This window comes from Rana temporaria, chromosome 6, assembly GCF_905171775.1.
Source record: "Rana temporaria chromosome 6, aRanTem1.1, whole genome shotgun sequence".
NCBI classification, from domain to species: domain Eukaryota; kingdom Metazoa; phylum Chordata; class Amphibia; order Anura; family Ranidae; genus Rana; species Rana temporaria.
Window position 1 is genome coordinate 222,395,979 of NC_053494.1, and position 22,225 is coordinate 222,418,203.

At 48.5% G+C, this 22,225-nt stretch overlaps 2 protein-coding genes across 4 annotated transcripts in view; both read right to left on the minus strand.

The window, feature by feature from the left end:
- Positions 1 to 22,225, minus strand: part of LOC120944301 (protein mono-ADP-ribosyltransferase PARP14-like) — a 575,277-nt gene that overhangs the window by 233,954 nt on the left and 319,098 nt on the right. The window lies entirely within an intron of this gene.
- The window catches only part of LOC120944304 (E3 ubiquitin-protein ligase DTX3L-like), a 73,900-nt gene continuing 52,648 nt past the window's right edge, over positions 974 to 22,225 (minus strand). For all 3 annotated transcript variants that reach the window (XM_040358338.1, XM_040358337.1, XM_040358339.1), the window contains 3 exons: positions 15,907 to 17,406; positions 4,443 to 4,660; positions 974 to 1,347 (listed from right to left, as the gene is read on the minus strand). In XM_040358338.1, coding sequence (XP_040214272.1) covers positions 1,278 to 1,347; positions 4,443 to 4,660; positions 15,907 to 17,406 — 1,788 coding nt within the window. In that variant the 3' untranslated portion in view covers positions 974 to 1,277. The remainder of the gene's footprint in view (positions 1,348 to 4,442; positions 4,661 to 15,906; positions 17,407 to 22,225) is intronic.

Below are 22,225 nucleotides of genomic sequence, written 5' to 3' on the forward strand. Positions count from 1 at the left end.
CTGATATGAACATAGGACTCCTGGTATACACAGAGGGAATCTCGGCGCTATAAGAAGGTATGTGACAGATTATAGAAACACATAAGATTTACATTGTATTGTACTGTAATAGAGAGGATTCTCGCAGTTTACAAGCACTTTTACTATGTTTACACAAGGGGATTTAAATGGCAAGCCCTACCCCGACAATAAGCCCTAGTGTGTTTTTCTATGCCAAAATTAATATAAGACCCGGGCTTATTTTTGGAAAACATGGTACATAGATCCCTATGGATACAGATTGCAATTACAATGTAGCAAATCCACTCGTCATAATATATAGATGTGATCTGACCTACTCTGGTAACTGTACTCAGTGATAGATGAACATTGTCGCTGGTAATGGTGTGCAGACGCCAAACCCCCCCCCCCCCCCATAGACAGTCAGATTCAGATATAATATATATCATCCATACAGAGTGCAGCCAGCATGAGGACTGACAATGCCAACGCAGCATCTAAAGTGTAACTAAACCCAACACAATGCTGCATGGGATCCAGTAATGGCAAAACATTATTTTTTTTTATATATTTGCTGCTTAAAATGAAATCATTCCTGGTGTTCCTATAACCCGGTGTACCCCCAGGAACTTCCTTTCTCAGGGTGACAACGCTTTGTCCATTTGGCTGCAGTGTTGTCACCCTTCTGAGCTGGGCAGCAGGCAGCTTTCCGAATGCACAGCGCCGACACATTCAGTTCACATTCCGCCGCTGCTGGAGGGTGCGCAGACATCCACAGATAATTCCCATACAAAGCATCCCCCCCCCCATACAAAGCACCCCCCCCCCATACAAAGCACCCCCCATACAAAGCATCCCCCCGTACAAAGCACCCCCCATACAAAGCATCCCCCCGTACAAAGCATCCCCAAGATGTGCACAATCCATGGACAGAAGAAGGAGAAAAAAATAAAAATAACATCCTGGCCACACATTATTTGACTTTCTTGTTTTATTTCCTTTCGATTTCCCTTCAACTATGTAGTGCGAGGGCGGGCCTGACTGCCTACCAACTGAAAGGGTTTAGCTGTGACCTCATAGTCTACGGTTTTAGTCAATCTAAAGGGAAATTTGACAAGAAAATTGTATAACGTACGGCCGACCTTTCTCACATTGTTCTACAAAACCAAAATCTCCTCACATGACATATTTATAGCGAGGGGTTACTCCGCCCCCGACGACTAAACCCCATGGAGCCGGAAATACAACAAATACAGATTGCCGTCATTTTTTTTTTTTTACTCGACCCCCTTCGCTTTCAGTTCGTCCCGCACGCGGTTCAGGTAATCCGGATCCGGGTAACCGAAACTACGGGAAGAAAAAACACAAAACATAATCAAATGATACAATGTATACCTTCTACTGTATCTCCTCTGTATATACAATTCCTACTCTGCTCTCCTAATAGAATAGTCCCTCCTTCGCCAAGTCATATTAATAAATAATAATGGCCCAGGTTCAGGTACATTTGCCCCTTTTTTACGGAGGCGCAGGGCAGCATTTTTGCCCTGCGCCCCCGCAAATTTCCTGCGCTACCCGCGATTCACGGAGCAGTAGATTGTGTGTAAATTGCGTGTGCGCTGTGAAAACTTGCCCTGCGTAAGGGCGCCTAATGTAAATGATTCCGTAGGGGGCGGGAATCATTTAAATTAGGCGCGCTCCCGCGCCGAGCGTAGAGCGCATGCTCCGTCGGGAAACTTTCCCGACGTGCATTGCGGCAAATGACGTCGCAAGGACGTCATTTGCTTCCAAGTGAACGTGAATGGCGTCCAGCGCCATTCACAAATCAATTACGCAAACGACGTGAAATTCAAATTTCACGACGCGGGAAAGACGGGTATACTTTAGCATTGGCTGCCCCTACTATTAGAAGGGGCAGCCTTACGCTAAACACGCCGTACGGAAACGACGTAACTTGCGTACGCAGGGCTCGCGCAACGTTGTGAATCGGTGTTAGTATGCAATTTGCATACTATACACTGAGCACAATGGGAGCGCCCCCTAGCGGCCATCGCAAGAATGCAGCCTAAGATATGCGTGGCATAAGAGCCTTATGCCACGCAGATTTTAGGCTGCGGTCGGCGTTACGATGTTCCTGAATCAGGAGCATTCGTAACGCCGGCGCAAGTAAGCAATTGCGCTGCGTAACTATGGTTAAGCAGGCGCAATTGCTCTCTGAATCCGGGCCAATGATTATAATTATTAGTTATGTGGAAAGAGGCGCGCGGAACACAAACTCCTCCAATTTAATTATCATGCAGCCTCGGTTCTTCTCCAGAGAATGGAATGTTTATTGGATCCCAGAAGCTGATGAAAATCCAACAGAATATATATAAAAATAATAGAATCCTTCAGAGACCCAGTGCGTCCCTTTCCTATTTCTGCAACCTATAAACTCTTCCACTAATATACATCTATTCCCCCATTCACTAGAATGTACAGGAAGCTGATTGGCTGAACATACAAGTACCGTATTTATCGGCGTATACCGCGCACTTTTTTCCCCCTTAAAATCGAGAAAATCGTGGGTGCGCGATATACGCCGATCCCCGCTGTCTCAGTGTCAAAAATAAATGGCAGCCTAGAGCCGAGCCGAGTGTACTGCGCGCTCGGCTAGGCTCGGCCACGCTCGGCTCCGCCCGCAGCCAGCTCAGCCCGCCCTGCTTCTAATTTTGACTGTCCTATCATCCTGGACCACAAACCTTTCTCACTGTACTAGATGTTTCTGCTGCACCATTGGCATGGTTATATACTCTCAATAAAATTATCAGAAATTTGTGCTTAAAGTAGAACTATAGGAGTAAGGGAGGGTTAGAGCCCCTGCCAGTTTGTTTTTTTACCATCCCTGTCCCATTGCAGAGATTTCCCTTCACTCCCTGCCTCATAGCCAAACAGGAAGTGAGAGGAAATCTATGCAAATATAGGGAATTCATTGCCAATCCCCCCCCCTCGCACTCAGAACCAGGGCCGCCATCAGGGGGGTACAGGCAGTACACCTGTAAGGGGCCCGGAGGTCCCCAGGGGCCCGGATGGCAACCCCCTTTAAAAAAATATATATATATTTTTTAGGGGTCCGGAGGTCCACAGGGCCCCGGATGGAAACCCATTTTTGTTTAATATATATATATATATATATATATATATATATATTTTTTTTTATTAAAAGGGACACTTTTTTTTAGGGGTCAGGAGGTCCCCAGGGGCCCAGAGATCCCCAGGGCCCCCGGATGACAACCCCCTTTTCTTTATTAAAAAAAAAATCTTTTTTTATATATATTTTTTTTTTATTTCTTTTATTTTATTTTATATATATATATATATATATATATATATATATATATATATATATATATATATATATATATATATATATATATTTATTATTAAAGGGCCCAGGATGGAAACTTTTTGTTTATATATTTGTTTTTATTTATTTTTTATTAAAGGACCCAGAGGTCCCGGATGGCAACCCCCATTTTTTTGTAATTTCTTTTTATAAAAAATAATAATAATTTGTATATGTACTGTATATATATATATATATATATATATATATATATATAGGGTTTAGAGGTCCCCAGATGGCAACCCCCCCTTTTTAAAAAAAATATATATTTTTTTTATTTCTTTTCATTAAAGGCCCCCTTTTTTTTTATATATATTTTTCTTTATTTCTACTTGTTAAATTCGTGGCAGCCACCCCTCCCCCGCTTCTCAATTTCAGGCGGAAGCCCCGCCCCCCCATTCTCTGCTCCAGGGGGCCCATGCCTTAAGCTGTGCAAGGGGCCCCATAATGCCTGATGGCGGCCCTGCGCAGAACTAGTGTCCCCACTCAAAATTTTCAGTCACTTAAGTCACGTGCCGAGTGATGTAACGCGTAGGGGAAGAGCCTAGTGACGCGATCAACGGACGTTCATCTGTGTGAGGAGATCGCTATACTGAGCGGCTTGTAAGGCTATGTTCAAAGGCTGTATCTGAAGAGGGGATTCGTGAGTGCATCTGCTTTTTTGCTGTTGTCCATGCTTAATCTGTGATCCACAGTATTGCACCATATCTCAGCCAAGTGTCCCCATAGGGATGGAGAAGCAGCAGTGGGCGTGGTCAAGATGGCGTGCGTTCGGAGCATGCCTGTTCCTTCCTTAGGCCCCTGTACGGTCTGTCCGACCATGTGTATCTACATTACACACATATATACTGTATACAGAAGTCGGACAGAATATACTACTCCTCCTCCCCCCATAACCCTCTTCTCTGTATTGTGGTTATACCGGATTTATATAGTGCCTACAGTTTGCGCAGCGCTCTACAAAATAAAGGGAGACAATCCAGTTACAATACAATTCAATACAAGCTGTATACTGTATACCACACATCTCTCTGTATATGATATGTAATCATCTTACCTCTGGGGGCCCCCGCTTGTACTGGTTTTATGGTGGACATCATTCCAGGTGACGGTGTCGGTGGCGCCGGATGTACGAGAATCTCCCACAGTGAAGATCAGTCGCTGATCAAAGGCTCTTTTCAGCAGAAGAAGGATCTCATTCCCCTCCTTGTTATCCGGTAAATAAGCCGTACGTCTGGCACCTGAGAAAGATCTTCCGGGACGAGGATGGTTCTCCTGGATAATGAGATAATGGGAGTCATGAGAAGAGAGGAGGGAGCCCTGCACACCTCCTGTATTCAGACATCAGCCTGTGTATAGCAATGACTGACTGCCCCCCGCAGGGTGTGGTATGGGCTAAGGGGAACCACGCCAGAATTTAAAGAAACGGCGTGGGTTCCCCCCCAAAATCCATGCCAGACCCTTATCCAGGCATGCAGCCTGGCAGGTCAGGAAAAGGAGGGGCGAGCTCCCCCCCTCCCAAACCATACCAGGCCCCATGCCCTCAACATGGGGTGTGGTGTGGGTGCTTTGGGTCTCTGCCCCTTACCACAAAGCATCTTGTTCCCATGTTGATGGCCGGTAGTTGTGGGGGGTCTGCAGGCAGGGGGCTTAGCGGAATCTGGATCCTTTATTAAAAAAATTGTGTCCCCCAATGTAGATCCATTGACAATCACGACGCCCTCCCACTGACATGAAGGCTCTTGCCGCTTACTGCAGGCTTGCGGTTTGACAGTTCTTATATTAGGTATGGGGCAGGATCACCTGGTGACATCACCTGGTGGCACCGCCCCCCCTTCTGACATCACTGACCCAGCATGCACCGGTCTGTAATGTGAGATGGGGGTGGTGCCACCAGGTGATGTAGCCAAGTGACCCCACCCCTTACCTATATAAGAACTGTCAAACAGCGGAGCCTGCAGTGACAGCCAGCCGTCATATTGGCAGGAACGTTTTTGTTTTTTTATTTTTCAGATCGGTGGGCATCGTGATCGACGATGGATTTACATTTGGTGACACCATTTTTTATCTTTAATAAAAGGCAGACCTCAAATTTTCCACTCGCCTACAGTGCAAGTGAAAAATGAGGTCTGGCGAGGAGCTGGGCTGCCTGGGAGTGGGGGACGAGCACCGCCGGCGGGCGGGGTTGATTGGGAGCTGTTCTCCCAGCGATCGCCCTGTGGCAGAGAGCATGGAGGTAGAGGCGAGCCGCGTATAGCCCACTGTAACAGCATTACATTGAATTTTCCTCCGCTCTGCTCGCTCTCATACACAGCCCCGCCTCCTCCTAACCCCAAGCCTGTAATAGACAGAACACAACCAGGCACTGGACCCGCATTCTGTCTATTACAGGCTTGGGGTTAGGAGGAGGCGGGGCTGTGTATGAGAGCGATACAGAGCTATACCGCGGCTCTCCTCTACAGATATTTTATATTGTTGTAACTGTTGGAACAATAAAGATGTAAAGAAATTGTTTTTACTTAAAGCGGAGGATCACCCTTTAAAACATTTTTTGACATTACACAAAGTCGCGCCATCCTACCGACACAATGCCAGTGTTTTTTTTTTTTTGTCAGCACATATCTCTTAATCCCGATTTTCACCTCACGGCGATCCCGCGGGAGTGGGCGTTCCCAAGCACTGCCTGTGATTGACAGGCTTCCGAACGGCGCATACTGCGCGTCACAGGTTGAATGAATGAATGAATGAAAAACTTATAAAGCGCGGCGCATGCGAACTGAATCGCTTCTGGGCGCTAGTAAAGGAGGTTGCCGACAGAACCCGAACGTCGGTGCGCAGGCGCTGTATAGAGCCGCACCGACGTTCGGGTTTTTCCGGCAACCTGTGACGAGCAGTATGCGCCGTTCGGAAGCCTGTCAATCACAGGCAGTGCTTGGGAACACCCACTCCCGCGGGATTGCCGTGAGGTGAAAATCGGGATTAAGAGGTATGTGCTGACAAAAAAAACAAAAAAAACACTGGCATTGTGTCGGTAGGATGGCGCGACTCCGTGTGATGTCAAAAAATGTTTTAAAGGGTGAACCTCCGCTTTAACAATTGTTTCATGTGGTTCCTGGTGCCAATAATGTCCCACACACCCACAACATATTTTTCTCTATATCACTAGACAAATTTGTTTATTTTTTAGTTTGGGCACAGTGAGGCTGCAATGTGGGGCACAGTGAGGCTGCAATGTGGGGCACAGTGAGGCTGCAATGTGGGGCACAGTGAGGCTGCAATGTGGGGCCAGCTCGAGTCACTGTCAGGGGCAGGCAAACCTTAGTAATCCTTTATGTTACTGGTCGCTTCCTGTATATGGATTCATCAGGATTCATTGCAGAGGTCTCCTGGGAACAATGACAAAAGCTCCCAGGAGACATTGTGGCATCGAGGAAGTGACGGAATACCCGCACACTACCCGATGAATCCATATACAGGAAGTGACGGAATACCCGCACACTACCCGATGAATCCATATACAGGAAGTGACGGAATACCCGCACACTACCCGATGAATCCATATACAGGAAGTGACGGAATACCCGCACACCACCCGATGAATCCATATACAGGAAGTGACAGAATACCCGCACACCACCCGATGAATCCATATACAGGAAGTGACGGAATACCCGCACACCACCCGATGAATCCATATACAGGAAGTGACGGAATACCCGCACACTACCCGATGAATCCATATACAGGAAGTGACGGAATACCCGCACACCACCCGATGAATCCATATACAGGAAGTGACAGAATACCCGCACACCACCCGATGAATCCATATACAGGAAGTGACGGAATACCCGCACACCACCCGATGAATCCATATACAGGAAGTGACAGAATACCCGCACACCACCCGATGAATCCATATACAGGAAGTGACGGAATACCCGCACACCACCCGATGAATCCATATACAGGAAGTGACAGAATACCCGCACACTACCCGATGAATCCATATACAGGAAGTGACAGAATACCCGCACACTACCCAATGAATCCATATACAGGAAGTGACAGAATACCCGCACACTACCCGATGAATCCATATACAGGAAGTGACAGAATACCTGCACACTACCCGATGAATCCATATACAGGAAGTGACAGAATACCCGCACACTACCCGATGAATCCATATACAGGAAGTGACGGAATACCCGCACACCACCCGATGAATCCATATACAGGAAGTGACGGAATACCTGCACACTACCCGATGAATCCATATACAGGAAGTGACGGAATACCCGCACACTACCCGATGAATCCATATACAGGAAGTGACGGAATACCCGCACACTACCCGATGAATCCATATACAGGAAGTGACAGAATACCCGCACACCACCCGATGAATCCATATACAGGAAGTGACGGAATACCCGCACACCACCCGATGAATCCATATACAGGAAGTGACAGAATACCCGCACACCACCCGATGAATCCATATACAGGAAGTGACGGAATACCCGCACACCACCCGATGAATCCATATACAGGAAGTGACAGAATACCCGCACACTACCCGATGAATCCATATACAGGAAGTGACGGAATACCCGCACACTACCCGATGAATCCATATACAGGAAGTGACGGAATACCCGCACACTACCCGAGGAATCCATATACAGGAAGTGACGGAATACCCGCACACTACCCGATGAATCCATATACAGGAAGTGACGGAATACCCGCACACTACCCGATGAATCCATATACAGGAAGTGACAGAATACCCGCACACTACCCGATGAATCCATATACAGGAAGTGACGGAATACCCGCACACTACCCGATGAATCCATATACAGGAAGTGACGGAATACCCGCACACTACCCGAGGAATCCATATACAGGAAGTGACGGAATACCCGCACACTACCCGATGAATCCATATACAGGAAGTGACGGAATACCCGCACACTACCCGATGAATCCATATACAGGAAGTGACAGAATACCCGCACACTACCCGATGAATCCATATACAGGAAGTGACAGAATACCCGCACACTACCCGATGAATCCATATACAGGAAGTGACCGAATACCCGCACACTACCCGATGAATCCATATACAGGAAGTGACCGAATACCCGCACACTACCCGATGAATCCATATACTTCTGGATCTGTCTGCAGCCTTCGACACCATTGATCATACCAGACTGTTGGAAAGACTAGGGACTGTGGCTGGCACTGATGGTACTGCTTTGGCATGGATGGCCTCATTTCTGCAGGAGAGAGTTCAGCGGGTAAGATTGGGACCGTATTACTCTGCTGATAGCTCTCTCTCCTGTGGGGTCCCGCAGGGTTCGGCATTATCGCCCATCCTGTTTAATATCTACATGAGACCATTGTTGTACATCATACGCCGCCATAACCTTCTCTTCCACGTCTACGCAGACGACACCCAGATATACTTCCGCCTCCCCAGGACCAACGAGAGGCAAGTTGATCTTGCCTCTTGTTTGAAGGAGATTAGAACCTGGATGGGAGCCAATTACCTCAAGCTTAATGGCTCCAAAACTGAAACTATGATCTTCAGTAACCATGATTGCCCTAGTAAGATGCCCGACTGGCCAGACTCCTTTAAACCGAGTCCGGTACCAGTCTCTAAGGTCAGGGACCTGGGGGTTATCCTTGATTCTAAGTTGGCATTGCGTAGCCAGGTGAATCAAGTGGTAAGTGTATGCCACTTCCACTTGAGACTCCTGAGATCTACGTTTCGCTTTATCGAGGACTCTGACAAAATCTCTATGGTCAATGCAATGGTTGGTAGTCGACTTGATTATTGCAATGCCCTGTATATGGGTGTGTTAAGAACATCTTGCACAAGCTTCAGCTGGTGCAGAATGCGGCTGCCAGGTTACTCACGGGCGTGGGCCGGTATGATCACATCACTCCATCCCTACAAGCCTTACACTGGCTGCCCGTGGCACAACGTGCTCAGTTTAAGACGGGGTGTCTTGTGCATAAGGCCATCCATGGTTTTGGACCGGGCTATCTCAGAGAAAAATTCATCAGACATGTGCCTACTAGATCGCTGCGGTCTGAGAATTTGGCTTTGTTGAACATCCCCAAATTTGCTAAAAACAAATGTGGTGGGAGGACCCTGGAAGTTCAAGGAGCTCAGTTCTGGAACTCCTTGCCCCTTCATATAAGACTGGAAAATGATCTCCTAAAGTTGAGGAGATTGTTAAAAACATGGCTATTTATCCAGGCTTTCGGGGTGACTTAAATATTAGTATATTAAGTATTCTGATAGCTCAAAAATTTTATATATTTAGCTTTGTATGTTTTATATTTTTATTCGCTGATTGTTATTGTTTTATTGTCACTTGTTTGGTTGATGTAGTTTTTGCCCCTTTTCTGTTCTGTTTTTATCCCGCCAGCGCATCGAGGCACGTGTGTAAGACTGCGCTGTGTTTTATAAGCATTTTAATAAATAAATAAATAAATATACAGGAAGTGACAGAATACCCGCACACTACCCGATGAATCCATATACAGGAAGTGACGGAATACCCGCACACTACCCGATGAATCCATATACAGGAAGTGACGGAATACCCGCACACTACCCGATGAATCCATATACAGGAAGTGACGGAATACCCGCACACTACCCGATGAATCCATATACAGGAAGTGACGGAATACCCGCACACTACCCCATGAATCCATATACAGGAAGTGACGGAATACCCGCACACTACCTGATGATTCCATATACAGGAAGTGACAGAATACCTGCACACTACCCGATGAATCCATATACAGGAAGTGACGGAATACCCGCACACTACCCGATGAATCCATATACAGGAAGTGACGGAATACCCGCACACTACCCGATGAATCCATATACAGGAAGTGACAGAATACCCGCACACTACCCGATGAATCCATATACAGGAAGTGACGGAATACCCGCACACTACCCGATGAATCCATATACAGGAAGTGACGGAATACCCGCACACTACCCGATGAATCCATATACAGGAAGTGACGGAATACCCGCACACTACCCGATGATTCCATATACAGGAAGTGACGGAATACCCGCACACTACCCGATGATTCCATATACAGGAAGTGACGGAATACCCGCACACTACCCGATGAATCCATATACAGGAAGTGACAGAATACCCGCACAATACCCGATGAATCCATATACAGGAAGTGACGGAATACCCGCACACTACCCGATGAATCCATATACAGGAAGTGACGGAATACCCGCACACTACCCGATGAATCTATATACAGGAAGTGACGGAATACCCGCACACTACCCGATGAATCCATATACAAGAAGTGATGGAATACCCGCACACTACCCGATGAATCCGTATACAGGAAGTGACAGAATACCCGCACACTACCCGATGAATCCATATACAGGAAGTGACGGAATCCCCGCACACTACCCGATGAATCCATATACAAGAAGTGATGGAATACCCGCACACTACCCGATGAATCCGTATACAGGAAGTGACAGAATACCCGCACACTACCCGATGAATCCATATACAGGAAGTGACAGAATACCCGCACACTACCCGATGAATCCATATACAGGAAGCGGCCAGTAACATAAAGGATTATTAAGGTACAGTGGATCAAAAAAAAACATTCGGTTTAGTAATTATGCATATGAGCATATCATTTTTTTTTTGGTGGGGGAGTGGATCTTAGGTGGGAGTTCCCACACTTTTTTCCCCAGGACTTGACCCCTGGGTACAATGTTCCTCCATTACCCTCTAGAAGAAGTTGGAGGAAGAGAGAGCACATCCTGCACCTCCTCCTGGCTCTTCTCCTCTTCAGATTCAGCTTTTTTCTTCCAGTGCTAAACTGACAGAAGTTGTGAAGCTGCTGTCACTACTCCGGTCAGCACAAATTCACCTTGCAGTGCCCCCCCAACTCATATGATACCAGTGCCTGAGGCAGCTTGCTTTTCTGCCCCCTCCCTTGTCTCAGACCTGCTCCTGGGGTTCTTATTTAAGTCTGAATATAGAAAAGCAAGTGTGATGGAAAGGTTTAATTTTTATCAATGTGCTGACTGAGGTTAGGGTCAATGAGTTTCTTATACTCTGTACACCGTGGAGGCGAGCTACCTGGGTGGGTAAAACATTTTATTCAAATACAGTGAGGCAAAGGAAAGGGGATTTATCAAAACTGGAGTAGAGGAAATCTGTGGAGCAAGATGTGCATGGCAACCAATCAGCTGAATGCAGAACTAAACCCCTCCTCTCCCTTTCAGCCAAGGAAGCGGCCATCTTAGCCATTGTTTGATCTGCAGTTGCCATGGTGCATCACATGTGATCAGTTATGACACCGGCCATTTAAAACACACAAGCAACTGTGACATGCCTTGAATGTAACAGATTTGGGAAACTGTGAGGTCGTTGGGTCTACTTCCTGCTTTAAGCCTTGAAAATGAAAGACAGAATCTGATTGGCTGCCAGGCACAATTTCTTCAGATTGCTCCATTTTTGATGAATCCCCCTCACTGTGATTTCTGTGGTTGACCTCTGCTCTACCATACTGTTATATGTATAAATGTCTATTTCATAACTAAATACAATCCAATTATACCACATGTGTTAAACACAAGGCCCGCAGGCCGAATGCCATTTCATGTGGCCCTCGGACCCAGGGGGAGAGGAAGAAGCGAGATGTGGAAAGCCTGTGAAAGACAGCTGAACTCTGCCCACTGTGTATTGCACATCCCTAAACCCTGCAACCTCTAAATAGCACACCTCTAAACCCTGCACTCTCTACACAGCACATCCCTAAACCCTGCACATCCCTAAACCCTGCACTCTACACAGCACACCTCTAAACCCTGCACTGTCTACACAGCACATCCCTAAACCCTGCACTCTCTACACAGCACACCTCTAAACCCTGTACTCTCTACACAGCACATCCGTAAACCCTGCACTATCTACACAGCACATCCGTAAACCCTGCACTCTCTACACAGCACATCCCTAAACCCTGCACTCTCTACACTGCGCATTCCTAAACCCTGCATTCTCTACACCGCGCATCCCTAAACCCTGCACTCTTTACACAGCGCATCTACATAGCGCATCCCTGAACTCTGCACATTACACACTCCTGGTATTTATTGCCCCTCTCCTCCCACTTTTGCAATTTGGCCACACCTACCATTCGATGCAATTCGGAGGGGGTGTGGTTGAGTTCCAGCACATATTGTCTGAGAAAAAAAAGCCTGGCATAAATTTATAGTCTTACAGATACCACTGGCCATTTTAGGACAATCATAATGCTGATGCAGCCCCCAATTAAATAGAGTTTGACACCCCTAAACTAATCTTATCTTTTAAGAGTAGATAAAAACTCTTGATTTTCTCTTGATTTACAGCTGACCACCGGCTCCTGCTCAGGAAACTTCACTCCCTTGGCCTCCGTGATTCTGCTTTATCCTGGTTCTCCTCCTACCTATCTCAGCGCACTTTCAGCGTCACTTACAACTCCATCTCCTCCGCTCCTCTTTCTGTTGGGGTCCCCCCAGGTTTCGCCCTTGGGCCCCTCCTATTCTCGCTCTATACCTCTTCCTTGGGCCAGTTGATAACCTCCCATGGCTTCCAATACCACCTCTATGCCGACAACACCCAGATCTATCTCTCCACTCCTCAACACACCCCCTCCATCTCCTCAACACACCCCCTCCATCTCCTCAACACACCCCCTCCCATCTCCTCAACACACCCCCTCCCATCTCCTCCACTCACCCCCTCCCATCTCCTCAACTCACCCCCTCCACTCACCCCCTCCATCTCCTCAACTCACCCCCTCCATCTCCTCAACTCACCCCCTCCATCTCCTCAACTCACCCCCTCATCTCCTCAACTCACCCCCTCATCTCCTCAACTCACCCCCTCATCTCCCCAACTCACCCCCTCATCTCCTCAACTCACCCCCTCAACTCACCCCCTCCATCTCCTCAACTCACCCCCTCCATCTCCTCAACTCACCCCCTCCATCTCCTCAACTCACCCCCTCCATCTCCTCAACTCACCCCCTCCATCTCCTCAACTCACCCCCTCCCTCTCCTCAACTCACCCCCTCCATCTCCTCAACTCACCCCTCCATCTCCTCAACTCACCCCTCCATCTCCTCAACTCACCCCCTCATCTCCTCAACTCACCCCCTCATCTCCTCCACTCACCCCCTCCATCTCCTCAACTCACCCCCTCCATCTCCTCAACTCACCCCCTCATCTCCTCAACTCACCCCCTCATCTCCTCAACTCACCCCCTCATCTCCTCAACTCACCCCCTCATCTCCTCAACTCACCCCCTCATCTCCTCAACTCACCCCCTCCATCTCCTCAACTCACCCCCTCCATCTCCTCAACACACCCCCTCCATCTCCTCAACACACCCCCTCCATCTCCTCAACACACCCCCTCCATCTCCTCAACACACCCCCTCCATCTCCTCAACACACCCCCTCCATCTCCTCAACACACCCCCTCCATCTCCTCAACACACCCCCCCCATCTCCTCAACACCCCCCCCCATCTCCTCCACTCACCCCCTCCATCTCCTCAACACACCCCCTCCATCTCCTCAACACACCCCCTCCATCTCCTAACGGATCTCAAACTTACTGAATGACATATCGGTGTGGATGTCACACCACTTCCTCAAACTCAATCTTTCTAAAACTGAGCTCGTTATATTTCCTCCTTCCCGACCCCTCCCCCCCTGTGTGGCTTCACCATTAATATCAACAACACAACCATTGGTCCCTCCACACATGGCAGGGTGCTGGGTGTAATCCTTGACTCTGACCTCTCCTTTAGCCCCCACATCCAATCACTGGCTAAATCCTGCCGCCTTACCCTCCGCAACATCTCCAGAATCCGACCCGTCCTGACTAATGACACCACAAAGCAAATTATTCACTCCGCGATTATTTCCCACCTTGACTACTGCAACTCTCTCCTTAAAGCGGAGTTCCACCCAAAAGTGGAACTTCCGCTTTAAGCACTCCTCACCCCCTTACATGCCACATTTGGCATGTCATTTTTTTTGGGGGGGGCTTTGGTAGGAGTGGGACTACCTCCTTCCGCCCAGAGACCGCCTGGGCGACTCCTCCTCTCGCCTTAGGCGGCCCCTCCCCCTAGGCGATCTCCTGGGACACGTGAGATCGCAGTGCATGCCTGACCGTGAAGCCGAAAGCTGTCACGGTCGGGTGCCCACAGTCTGAATGGAGGCGCCGGCGGAGAGGAGCGACGCTCTGGGTGGCCGCATCGCTGGACCGTGGAGCAGGTAAGTGTCGGTTTATTAAAAGTCAGCAGCTACACTTTTTATAGCTGCTGACTTTTAATAAAGGAACTCCCCTTTAATGGCCTACCCTTACACAGGCTCCTCCCCCTTCAGTCTATTATGAATTCTGCTGCTAGACTAATACACCTCACTAACCGATCCGTGACTGCTGCTCCCTTCACTGGCTTCCCCTACCCCACCGTGTAAAATTCAAAATGCTAACCACAATGTACAAGGCCATTCACAACATTGCCCCATCTACATCACCAACCTCATCTGCAGATATCGTCCCCTCCGCTCCTCCCAGGACCTCCTGCCCTCCAGCTCCCTTGTTACCTCCTCCCATGCTCGCCTTCAGGATTCTCCAGAGCCTCTCCCATCCTCTGGAACTCCCTGCCCCAGTATGTCCGATGAGCCCCTAATCTGTCCACCTTTAGGAGATTCCTGAAAACTAATTTATTCAGGGAAGCCTATCCCACACCCACCTAACTATCCTCGAGCCACCCCCATCAAATCATTCTCTGCATCTATTCCCTCTTTTACCACCACCCCCTCCATTTAGAATGTAAGCTCTATGAGCCGAGCCCTCCTGTAGCTTCTGTATTGAACTGTACTGTAATTGTGCTGTCCCCCCTATACATTGTAAAGCGCTGCGTAAACTGTTGGCGCTCTATAAATTGTGTATAACAATAATAATATAATAATTTTCTGCTAGGAACTTTATGCATCCAAAAACCAATGTCAGCAAATTAAATGAACTAAATGTCATGATGTCGGTGCTGAGGGGGAAGAAGTCTATCTATTGGGAGAATCTGTCATTGTCACATGTTAGCAGGGGCGGACTGACAACTCATGGGGCCCCCGGGCAATAGAAGATTATGGGGCCCCTGGGCTTACAGATGGCCACCACGCCAGGAGGTAGTGCAGAGGCGGGGCAGCTAAAATCTCGGGATTTTCACATCAAAAGCATGTCAGTTTCAGACATATCAGGGACAGATGTAAAAAAAACATAGATTTTTACATACTGTCCCTGGTTTTACTGAGCCTGGCAACCCTTATGGGGCCCCCTAGTGGCATGGGGCCCTCGGGCAGTGTCCGAGTGAGTCAATGGTCAGTCCGCCCCTGCATGTTAGCTACACTCACCTTCTGGATGCCCGATGGGATGTCATAGATGATCTCTATGGTTCCACATCCAGAATATCCCGGTAGGTGTTGGTATTTTCTTGTGTTCACGTTCATAGTTCCGTCAGGCTGGTCTCCTGTGACTGTCCCATAAGAGACTCCACATATCGCACACACAGGTTTATGGGCCATGAGTTGTTTAAGACAGTCCTTACAGTACGCATGCTTACACTTCTCCAATATCACCTTATCTTTCATCTCACACAGACAGATAGGACACTTGTCTGGCTCTTCTTCTTTCTTCGTAGCAGCTGAGGAACTACTGGTATCCATTTTCTCTTCTGAGGCAGCTGCTGCCTGACCTCTTCCTGAATTCTGGTTTCCATTGAGTTTCTCCTCAGCAAGAGCGACATGGACTGGATGGCCGATGAGGAGCAAAGTGCCTTTGGAATATTCCATCACAATGTCTATTCCCGCCATCATCAGCTGTTTCTGCACCAGACTCACTCTCTCCTCCGTGAATTCCGGCTTCACGCTGATTTCTTTTCTTTCGATATTAAAGAAAGTTTTCTGCAGAAGGGTGATGAAGCTGTGAGAGGCGTGGGGTGAAAGGTCAGGGGGTGCATTCAGGGATCTGAAGGTGACAAGGGAGCTGACATTTTTCTTGTTTTCTTCCATCTTCACATTGTACTTCTTCTCAATGTCAGAGATCTGCCTGTACTTTAATTTCCTCAGGATATCCATGTGTCTGGCGTCTACCTCGATCTCCGTCTTCATATTGCTGGTGGAGATGGTCACAGGCCTGGGAGGGCGAGCGGGTTTGTGGTCTGAAGGTTTGTGGTCTGAAGTTTTATAGTCTGAAGGTTTGTGGTCTGAAGGTTTGTGGTCAGTAGTCTCTAAGAACGTCTTCACCTGGGACAACTCATCTCCTGGACCACGAAGGACGATGTCCTTGTTCTCTCCTTGTATCACCAGAGTATTACTCCACCAAGCTTTGACTCGCTCTTTGATGTCAGAGATTGTCAGGGGGACAACTGAGGAATTCACCGTTTCCTGGCTCCAGTCACCCGTCACCTTCTGTACCTTGTCTGTAAATCTCTCCTTGGCTTTCTCAGGTGAGGATCCTGATCCCTGAGAGATAAATCTGACATATGTGGATCCTTCCGGTGTGGAGTGATGGTCAATCCTCACTCCATTTGTTCTCTGTAGATCGTCCATCTCTGTTCTGTAGATCTCCATAATGTATTCATACAAGGCCGATGGAACGCACACCTGGTCTGCCGAGCTGTCGGTGGGACTCCAATCACTGGATGTGTCTGGAGGCTTCTCTGCGCTGAATTTATGCTCCAGTTTCCCCTGGAGATAGCCGTGCACCAGTTGTATCTCTTCAAATTTTCCTATCACCTCCACAAAATCAGATTCATTCTTTATAGAGAGAGATGGCATTTCCGCTTTCATATGCTCTTGTAAAGCTTCCGTGAACCATTCCTTATCTAATTTTGCTGTGACTTTCGTAAAGATCTGAAAAGACAACAAAATACAGAATAAGAGATGTCAGGTCATATAATTGGGTAAAAAAAAATAAATGAAAAACAAAACAAAAAAAACACACACATTCCTCTCTTTTTCTACATTTCCACCAATATGGTGTGTACAAAGTTGTCTTTTATCTTGTATCGTTCAGTGGGTCCAACTCACCCCGACCAATCCCAAACACAATATATACAACTGGCAGTAACAGGTTCCTTTAGCTCTCAGGTCGACAGGTTGAGATTTGTAAAAAAAAATATTGAAAACCATTTATCATTTTCCTTCCACTTCACAATTATGTGACACTTTGTGTTGGTCTCTCACAGGGGTCTCCAAACTTTTCAAACCAATGGCCAGTTTATTGTCCTTCAGACTTTAGGAGGGCCGGATTGTGGCCAGCGGGGGGGCAGTAAATGTCCTGAGCCCAGCATCAGTGAGAATAAATACGGCCTCAGGGTTGGTGGTCAGTGAAAGGAATAGTAGTGCCCCTTATTAGTAAGAGGAATAGTATCCCATCATTGGTATCGGTGGAAGAAATAGTGCCCCCTTGTTGGTGTCAGTGGGAGGTATAGTGCCCCAAGGGCCGGATAAAGGCTAGCAAAGGGCCACATCTGGCCCTTGGGCCGCAGTTTGGAGACCCCTGGTCTATCACATAAAATTCAAATAAAATACATTTACGTTTTTGGTTGCAACATGACAAAACTTTTTCAAGGCATTGTCTGTGTCCTTCTGCAAGGGCTACACACACTGACACAAATGTTGAATGTTTTTTTTTTTTTACCTTTTATTGATATGTTGGTGCCGTGTTCTGGGCACTGGTTCCAGATAGACTGCACCTGCGTGTGCTGAACTACCTGGCTGCGGTGTTTTTTGTCTTTAACCCCCATGCTGAACACTAATAAAAGTTTTCTTTAGATTTTAGAAAACAAGGGATTGGCAGTACATAGCCAACATCATATCCTACCTGGTCTGTGGTTGGCAGCAACAATGCTTTTCCATTCTTCTCCATTATATCTGTTTAACCGTTCAACAGATACATTACGTGCAGGTGAAAGAAGTACCAGAATTTGGGGGATGGGAAGGTATTCTCTTAAACTGGTGCAATTTTCTTTCTGTTTTATGTTCCTCATCCTGGAAGAGCTACAGTGATGGTGATGACTGCAGTGCCCATCAATGCAGCGCCCATCAATGCAGCCTAATCAGTGCCCATCTGCAGCTCACCTTTGCCATTAATGCAGGCTCACCATTGCCATGAATGCAGCCTCGTCATTGCCATGAATGCAGCCTTTGCCATTGCCATGAATGCAGCCTTTGCCATTGCCATGAATGCAGCCTTTGCCATTGCCATGAATGCAGCCTTTGCCATTGCCATGAATGCAGCCTTTGCCATTGCCATGAATGCAGCCTTTGCCATTGCCATGAATGCAGCCTCGCTATTGCCATCAGGGCAGCCTGATCAATGTCCATATGCAGCCTCGGAGGGGACGAGCACCAACAGATTACATACAGGAGAATCTCCTGTTTACACAGCAGCCTCTTTAATGCAATGTCCCGCCTCCTATGATAGACAGAGGAGTCGTCCAATGGCAGCCCAGGAGACGGGACTTCCTATTACAGATGCCACCGAGTAAACAGGAGATTCTCCTGCAGGGGCGGACTGACAACTCATAGGGCCCCCGGGCAATAGGAGATTATGGGGCCCCCAGGCTTAGAGATGGCCGCCATCTTTTTTTGATGCAACATGAATGTGGGCAAACCCATGCGGAGAGGCATCAAGCTCCGTGACATGTCGAGTGGCTTAGAGTTGGTGACCCACTAAATTCACCAGAAGCCTCTCATGGGCAAACAATTGCAGCCTCACTGTGCCCCATCAAATGCAGCCACTGTGCCCCATCAAATGCAGCCAACTGTGCCCCATCAAATGCAGCCAACTGTGCCCCATCAAATGCAGCCCACTGTGCCCCATCAAATGCAGCCCACTGTTCCCCATCAAATGCAGCCCACTGTGCCCCATCAAATGCAGCCAACTGTGCCCCATCAAATGCAGCCAACTGTGCCCCATCAAATGCAGCCAACTGTGCCCCATCAAATGCAGCCAACTGTGCCATCTAATGCAGCCAACTGTGCCCCATCTAATGCAGCCAACTGTGCCCCATCTAATGCAGCCAACTGTGCCCCATCTAATGCAGCCAACTGTGCCCCATCAAATGCAGCCAACTGTGCCCCATCAAATGCAGCCAACTGTGCCATCTAATGCAGCCAACTGTGCCCCATCAAATGCAGCCAACTGTGCCCCATCAAATGCAGCCAACTGTGCCATCAAATGCAGCCAACTGTGCCATCAAATGCAGCTACTGTGCCCCATCAAATGCAGCCAACTGTGCCCCATCAAATGCAGCCAACTGTGCCCCATCAAATGCAGCCAACTGTGCCCCATCAAATGCAGCCAACTGTGCCATCTAATGCAGCCCACTGTGCCCCATCTAATGCAGCCAACTGTGCCCCATCAAATGCAGCCAACTGTGCCCCATCAAATGCAGCCAACTGTGCCCCATCATGCCCCATCAAATGCAGCCAACTGTGCCCCATCAAATGCAGCCCACTGTGCCCCATCTAATGCAGCCAACTGTGCCCCATCTGATGCAGCCAACTGTGCCCCATCAAATGCAGCCAACTGTGCCCCATCAAATGCAGCCAACTGTGCCCCATCAAATGCAGCCAACTGTGCCCCATCAAATGCAGCCAACTGTGCCATCTAATGCAGCCAACTGTGCCCCATCAAATGCAGCCAACTGTGCCATCAAATGCAGCCAACTGTGCCATCAAATGCAGCTACTGTGCCCCATCAAATGCAGCTACTGTGCCCCATCAAATGCAGCCAACTGTGCCCCATCAAATGCAGCCAACTGTGCCCCATCAAATGCAGCCAACTGTGCCCCATCAAATGCAGCCAACTGTGCCATCAAATGCAGCCAACTGTGCCATCAAATGCAGCTACTGTGCCCCATCAAATGCAGCCAACTGTGCCCCATCAAATGCAGCCAACTGTGCCCCATCAAATGCAGCCAACTGTGCCATCTAATGCAGCCCACTGTGCCCCATCTAATGCAGCCAACTGTGCCCCATCAAATGCAGCCAACTGTGCCCCATCAAATGCAGCCAACTGTGCCCCATCAAATGCAGCCAACTGTGCCCCATCATGCCCCATCAAATGCAGCCAACTGTGCCCCATCAAATGCAGCCCACTGTGCCCCATCTAATGCATCCAACTGTGCCCCATCTAATGCAGCCAACTGTGCCCCATCAAATGCAGCCAACTGTGCCCCATCAAATGCAGCCAACTGTGCCCCATCATGCCCCATCAAATGCAGCCAACTGTGCCCCATCAAATGCAGCCAACTGTGCCCCATCAAATGCAGCCAACTGTGCCATCTAATGCAGCCAACTGTGCCCCATCAAATGCAGCCAACTGTGCCATCTAATGCAGACAACTGTGCCCCATCAAATGCAGCCAACTGTGCCATCAAATGCAGCCACTGTGCCCCATCAAATGCAGCCAACTGTGCCCCATCAAATGCAGCCAACTGTGCCCCATCTAATGCAGCCAACTGTGCCCCATCAAATGCAGCCAACTGTGCCCCATCAAATGCAGCCAACTGTGCCCCATCTAATGCAGCCAACTGTGCCCCATCAAATGCAGCCAACTGTGCCCCATCAAATGCAGCCAACTGTGCCCCATCAAATGCAGCCAACTGTGCCCCATCAAATGCAGCCAACTGTGCCCCATCAAATGCAGCCAACTGTGCCCCATCAAATGCAGCCAACTGTGCCCCATCAACTGCAGCCCACTGTGCCCCATCAAATGCAGCCCACTGTGCCCCATCAAATGCAGCCCACTGTGCCCCATCAAATGCAGCCCACTGTGCCCCATCAAATGCAGCCCACTGTGCCCCATCAAATGCAGCCAACTGTGCCCCATCAAATGCAGCCAACTGTGCCCCATCAAATGCAGCCAACTGTGCCCCATCAAATGCAGCCAACTGTGCCCCATCTAATGCAGCCCACTGTGCCCCATCTAATGCAGCCCACTGTTCCCCATCTAATGCAGCCCACTGTTCCCCATCTAATGCAGCCAACTGTGCCCCATCTAATGCAGCCAACTGTGCCCCATCAAATGCAGCCAACTGTGCCCCATCAAATGCAGCCAACTGTGCCCCATCAAATGCAGCCAACTGTGCCCCATCAAATGCAGCCAACTGTGCCATCTAATGCAGCCAACTGTGCCCCATCAAATGCAGCCAACTGTGCCATCAAATGCAGCCAACTGTGCCATCAAATGCAGCCAACTGTGCCATCAAATGCAGCCCACTGTGCCCCATCAAATGCAGCTACTGTGCCCCATCAAATGCAGCCAACTGTGCCCCATCAAATGCAGCCAACTGTGCCCCATCATGCCCCATCAAATGCAGCCAACTGTGTCCCATCAAATTTAGCCAACTGTGCCATCTAATGCAGCCAACTGTGCCCCATCAAATGCAGCCAACTGTGCCCCATCAAATGCAGCCAACTGTGCCCCATCATGCCCCATCAAATGCAGCCAACTGTGCCCCATCAAATGCATCCAACTGTGCCATCTAATGCAGCCAACTGTGCCCCATCAAATGCAGCCAACTGTGCCATCAAATGCAGTCAACTGTGCCATCAAATGCAGCTACTGTGCCCCATCAAATGCAGCTACTGTGCCCCATCAAATGCAGCCACTGTGCCATCAAATGCAGCTACTGTGCCCCATCAAATGCAGCCAACTGTG